The sequence below is a fragment of the Protobothrops mucrosquamatus genome, unplaced genomic scaffold (assembly GCF_001527695.2).
Source record: "Protobothrops mucrosquamatus isolate PMUCROS unplaced genomic scaffold, P.Mucros_1.0 scaffold1767, whole genome shotgun sequence".
In the NCBI taxonomy this organism is placed as follows: domain Eukaryota; kingdom Metazoa; phylum Chordata; class Lepidosauria; order Squamata; family Viperidae; genus Protobothrops; species Protobothrops mucrosquamatus.
In genome coordinates, this window is record NW_015387907.1 from 160,715 (window position 1) to 167,217 (window position 6,503).

General features: G+C 43.2%; 1 protein-coding gene across 1 annotated transcript in view; it reads left to right on the top strand.

Moving 5' to 3' along the window:
- The window catches only part of CFAP100 (cilia and flagella associated protein 100), a 31,834-nt gene that overhangs the window by 19,705 nt on the left and 5,626 nt on the right, over window positions 1-6,503 (top strand). The window contains exons 11-14 of the mRNA XM_015823095.1: window positions 781-847; window positions 2,021-2,172; window positions 4,474-4,609; window positions 5,272-5,474. Of these exons, the coding sequence (XP_015678581.1) occupies window positions 781-847; window positions 2,021-2,172; window positions 4,474-4,609; window positions 5,272-5,474 (558 nt within the window). The remainder of the gene's footprint in view (window positions 1-780; window positions 848-2,020; window positions 2,173-4,473; window positions 4,610-5,271; window positions 5,475-6,503) is intronic.

The following is a 6,503-nucleotide window of genomic DNA, read 5'->3' on the forward strand; positions in this document are numbered from 1 at the left end:
TCCCCTCCATATTCCCATTTTGAAAATTTGCCATGAAATGTTGTCACCCTTCCAGGGGAAAAAAATGGAAGGATGCAGGCGAGAAGGAAGTCCAACCATTAACTTAAAGGAAACAGGTAGTAGTAGCATGTAGCAGAACTTAGCAAATCTTGCAAAAGCTTAACAGGAGTAAATCTGGTTAACATTTGGGCAAGAGACCATCAGAGAATACTCAAGTTCTTGGCTAGATAGGAAAACAGAAAAAAAAAAAATCCCAAAGAAAGTAATGGCAAACTACTTGCATAATATGGCCAAAAGAATTGTCTGATTGTGTCTAGGTAGTCATCAGGTGAACATAGCATAAGGGCACCCTTAAAATAATCTGTTAGAAAAGTGTGTGGAGATTTCCTGAAAAAAACTACAATTCCCAGAATTCCTGAGAAAGAGGATAAATGATTGAATCAGTTTAATAGGTTTCATCTATGGATATGCTGTCATCTCTTCCAACTTTCCACAAAGTGGAAAACAGTTGCTTGCCATCCATTTCCAACTCCAGTTCAAAATACATGTTGAGGGATCAGTGAGATCAGGGCTTTTTTTCTCATAGAACGCCCAGAACGGAGTTCCGGCACCTTTTTTGGATGGAACCTTGTTGGGTAGGCAAGGCGGGTTGTATGATGTGTGTGAGTTCCGGCACCTTTTTTTTTTTTTATAGAAAAAAAGCACTGAGCGAGATAAACTATAAAATAAACATTGCATTGTAATCCCTGTAAACAACTAACTCAGGAATAACTTCTACAGGAGTGTACAGATTGCCCCATCAGAAGAAAAATTTACTCCAGAATTATCTGATGAAGATGATGATGAGGTTAGCAATTCAATGTTTTTAGAATATAACTGCACCACTGATGGAGTTCAGCAATTAATTGTACATTTTTAAGCTGGAATTCTTAAGGTGAAATAGTGCTGAAAAATTTTAGTAGCTTAAAAGGTACTGAAAAGTTTAAACTAAGAAATGGAGGACAATCGCACCTTTAAAAATTATAATTTTCATCTTGAATTTTGATGGCACAATCCTGATGTTGCAAAAAATGTGATCGGGCTCTATACAGATTATGAGTTGCCCAACCTACTCAAGGTGGTCACATGTGGGTGGGATCTTTCCTTATTTAATCTTTTCTTATTTACTCAATAATCTGGTGAAGTAGTTTGGAAGAAGAAATAGTAGCCCAGGGAACTCCGTCATTAAATAGGAATGTGAAGTGGATTTTTCAGAGGCCCAGCCTAACATGTAACCCTATACTTCACCAGCTGATTTGGCTGTACTCATTGAAGTACAGCACCAAAATGCAGATGATAGACAAGAGATACTGTAGATCAGTGGTTCTCAACCTGTGGGTCGGGACCCCATTTGGGGTCGATCGACCATTTCACGGGGGTCACCAAGCAAAGCTGTCCGCCATTTTTTTTGTCCGCCATTTTTTTCCCTTTTCCAGCAGGTGCCTTACCTCCCTTGGGCTGGGCCAGCTGGTGGTCGGCCTGCTCCGTCTCTGCCGCTTGCCAGCTACGCCTCGGCCAGCGCAGTGGGCAGAACCACGCATGTGCGGCGCTCCCGGGCAGGGACTTACGACCGGTTTAGTCCTCGACTTACGACCGGTTTAGTCCTCGACTTACGACCGGTTTAGTCCTTGACTTACGACCGGTTGTGGTCGTGGCATTAAAAAGGTTGAGAACCACTGCTGTAGATGATAACTAGCTAGCTAGCTAGAGATAGAGACTGTAGATATTTTATTTATTTACTTATTTATTAAATCTATATGCTGCCCATCTCACAGTTGAGATAGATAATTGTTTTTCTCTCTTTCACCATTTTTGTGTCACTAAAATTAGCTATAATTTAACTTTTTATCAGTGCTGTGGAGAAATGATTAGCAAAGTTAATCCAGGGCCAAAAAAAAAAAAAAAAAGATTGCTTTTTCTCTTAATCTGTAAACTTGATGGACAATACAAGACACCTTCATGTTAATACTTTCCTTGGTAGGTACCTGAATCATACTTTACAGATCCACAGCAGCTGCTGCAGCTTTTCACAGAGCTGGAAGAACAGAACCTGTCTCTGATTCAGAATTCTCAGGAGACTGAGGAAACTTTGGATGAGCTCCGGCACAATTTGGTTAACACGCGCAACAAAATGTAAGCAAGTAAAAATGATCGCCTACTGTGTAATAATCCCCTGCAACACAAGGATATTCTATTTCTTTCCAAAAATGAGCAACAAATGGTCTCAGTTATTATTTGTGTATAGCAAAAGCACTTAGACTTATATACCGCTTCAACAGTGCTTTTACAGCCCTCTCTAAGTGATTTACAGAGTCAGCATGTAGCCCCCAACAATCTGGGTCCTCATTTTACCAACTTTGGAAGGATGGAAAGCTGAATCAACCTTGAGCTGGTCAGGATCGAACTGCCGAACTGCTGGCAGTCAGCAGTCAGCAGAATTAGCCTGCAATACTGCATTCTAACTACTGTGCCACCACGGCTCTATGGTAGCCACCACCATCCAACAATATTGTTTTTCTGCCCTGCTGTTAAAAAATGTTCTACCCTGCATCTCCCATAGCCCTAGACCAGTGGTTCTCAACCTTTTTAATGCCGCAACCCCAACCGGTCGTAAGTCGAGGACTAAACCGGTCGTAAGTCGAGGACTAAACCGGTCGTAAGTCGAGGACTACCCAACCGGTCGTAAGTCGAGGACTTTCCCTGCCCGGAAGTGTCGCGCATGCGTGGTTCCGCCCCCTGCGCCGGCCGAGGCGTAGCTGGCAAGCGGCAGAGATGGAGCAGGCCGACCACCAGCTGGCCCAGCCCAAGGGAGGTAAGGCACCCGCCGGAAAAGGGGAAAAAAATGGCGGACAAAACAAATGGCAGACAAAAAAAATGGCGGACAGCCTTGCTTGGCGACCCCCGTGAAATGGTCGATCGACCCCAAATGGGGTCCCGACCCACAGGTTGAGAACCACTGCCCTAGACATATTAGCATCTATTGTGAGAAACAAAAACAGAAGAGACATTTGTAAGATTTTCAACCGATTTCTTCCATTCCACTTTTGAGAGTAAAGGATCAGGAGATGTCAAGACACGCCAGCTTCATTCATCTATTTCTGCCAGCTATTGCTTTCCATGCAGTCTTGCATGTTTCCATAAGCTAAAACTTTTTAAATAGTTCAAATTGCCACAAATGGTAAGAATAGCAGCCTTAGTTAAAATGTGGGCAGGATCATTTACATGGTAAAACCTTGTTAGCAGTAATTATTATGATTTAAATATTAGTACAGAGCATCTCAGCATAGAGAGCCAGTTTGGTGTAGTGGTTAAGGTGCTGACCTAGAAACCTGGAGACTGTGACTTCTAGTCCTGCCTTGGGTGCGAAAGCCAGCTGGGGGACCTTGAGCCAGTCACTCTCTCTCAGCCCAACTCATTTCATGGGGTGGTTGTTGTGGGGAAAATAGGAGAAGGAGTATTCGGTGTTTTTGCTGCCCTGAGTTATTTATAAGGTGGGATAAAAATCAAATAAATAAATAACAGGGAAGTCTTGTCATTTGAATACGTTTATTCAGAATTTTTTCCCAAGTGTTAACTGGTTTGGCTACCTCAAAGACCCTGTGCTCCCTCCTGAAAATGACACAGGCCAATTTACACACACTTTATATCCTCAGTAATAGTATCGTAGAGCCACTATTCCGCTGTTGTACCCAGTTCCCCCATGGAGCCAAGAGCCATGTGTCAAGAGAAAAGTACAAAAAGCTAATCCAGTGGTTCTCAACCTTTTTAATGCCGCGACCCTAACCGGTTGTAAATCGAGGACTAAACCGGTCGTAAGTCGAGGACTAAACCGGTCGTAAGTCGAGGACTAAACCAGTCGTAAGTCGAGGACTATCCAACCGGTCGTAAGTCGAGGACTTTCCCTGCCCAGGAGCGCCGCGCATGCGTGGTTCCGCCCCCTGCGCCGGCCAAGGCGTAGCTGGCAAGCGGCAGAGATGGAGCAGGCTGACCACCAACTGGCCCAGCCCAAGGGAGGTAAGACACCTGCTGGAAAAGGGGAAAAAATGGCGGACAAAAAAAATGGCGGACAGCCTTGCTTGGCAACCCCCGTGAAATGGTCGATCGACCCCAAATGGGGTCCCGACCCACAGGTTGAGAACCACTGAGCTAATCGCTTGCAGAAAATGGAGGAGTGCTGGCGAGACATCACAAAACTTTGTCAATAGTATAGAGGGGGCTGGGAAAATCCAGGACCTGGGAGTCGAAAGAAGATAATCTTGCCTGTGGAAAGCTGGACTTTGGACTTACAGCTCCAAAGAAAATGCTGCAAATCTGGTTTAACCAAGTAAGAATTGAGCATATATTGAATTAGCTCATCTTTCCAAGTAATTGCAGTGTATAAAATTACTCATGTCAAACTCTTCCAAACATGACTTCATTTTTTTTCTGGATTAGGGATCGTGAAATAGAACAGCTGAAATTGCTTGCTGTCACTCTGCAAGCCAACATTGTTAAAGAGGAGGAGACCGCCGCAGACCTGGAACTTAAAGCACGCGTCTTTTCTTTTGGGGAGTACAAAGCAGATGTTCAGGTATGCATAGCATCAAGTCAATTGATAAAGCTTGAACCTGAAGATCAGAAGGTACGTGCAGTACTTATAGACCTAGTCCCACAGAACGGTGCAAATGGGCTCTGATGGCTACGAAAAGGGGAAAAGAAAATGTTACAAGATCATAAGATCACGTTCCCAAGTCTGTAAGATAACTTGGATTCTCTATTCTGATTGTCAACTCTGCAACGAGCCTGAATGAAGCCAGGACCCAGAAGCAGTGCTGTGATCTTGTACAGGGTAAATGGATACTGGCAATCTCCACCTCATGCTCTTTCCCTGAGATTCTTCACCCAGATCTTAAGAAAAGGTAAAAAAGAGACATGGCGAAGATTTAGGTGGCATGCTGATAAAGTCCCAACCTCATTGAAGAAGAAAAATGAAATCAGATCTGAGCTCATCTAAGCATGTGTGTGTGTGTGTGTACATGCAATGCTTTGTAATGTTTTACCTTCTGTAGCTCTCCCCATCTGGAGAGGTTCAAATATTTATGTTTGTGGTTGTCTCCTACTATCCAGAGCCCATGTCACAGCTAGGCGTCAGATGGGAGGGCATTGAGGCGATGTTATTAATATAGCTGAAAGCTGATGTGAACGTCCGAGAACCTAGATTTGTGAAGCCTGAAAGTTTACCTTAATTTGCAGGACAAAATGTTGGTGAGTTTGCATCGAAAGGTGCTGGAAGTCTATCGTCGCTGCATTGGAGAGAATGAGGCAAACCTAGGAACCTTGCAGATGCTCACTGTTATCGAACATCAGTTAGATGACTTACTAGAATGCCTTGAGAGGGTGCCTCCAGGAAAGATAGAACAGGCTGAGAAAGCCAAAGAGAAAGAACGAAGGATGAGGTAAGATAAAAATTCTATTCAGGATTGGATCCAATATGGTGCCTTCAACAGAATGAGGAAGATTACGTACATTCCTTCTCCACCTCCTTTTGTGCATCCTCTAGTTCAGGGGTAGGCAACCTTGGCTCTTTTATGACTCATGGACTTCAACTCCCAGAATTCCTGAGCCAAGGTTGCCTAGCCCTGCTCTAGTTAATCTTATTGATGCCATGGTACTTGTTGCCATCAAAACTGCTTTGTTAGCATGGTAAGAGCATCAAATGAAGGCCACCATCTAGCTTTGATTGCAAATTGTAAGTTAATAGTACGATGTGGATGAATCTTATGCTCTTATGCACAGAAAACATGCATAGAAACATCTGGCCTAACAAGCATCATTTGGATGTTTGCTTTTTGACAGTCATACAGGTTTAACAGGGACATGTGAAACTGACAGTTTGAACTGCACCGGCGCTTTCAATAAAGGTTCTGGTAGAGGTAATAAAATTATCAGAAAGCTCCATTTTGCAGAGTACATGCCACAGAGAGTTGGTCGATATACAATACCGATCCCAGAACCTGCTAAGATAATTAATCAGATAACAGACACACAAGAAGCATTTAACCCAAGGGTCCTCAACCTTGGCAACTTTAAGACTTGTGGACTTCAAAGCTGGCTGAGGAATTCAGGGAGTTGAAGTCCACAAGTCTTAAAGTTGCCAAGGTTGAGGACCCCTGATTTAACCCCTTCGGAGCTACTTTTTTTTTTTATCCTGGGAGAGGTTTTCAACATAGCATTTATTTATTTATTTATTTATTTATTATTTCAATTTATATCCCGCCCTTCTCCCAAAGGACTCAGGGCGGCTCACAACATTATTAAAAAAAAAACCAAAAAACAGACCCACACACCCCACCGAATAAAACCAAATTAAAACCGATATTTTAGTGTTGTTTGATAATTAAAATTTCTAAAAAACCCAATTTAAAAATCCTCCCTAGACCAGGCCCGCTTGTTGGAAAAGCCATGTCTTGAGGGCGCGGCGGAAA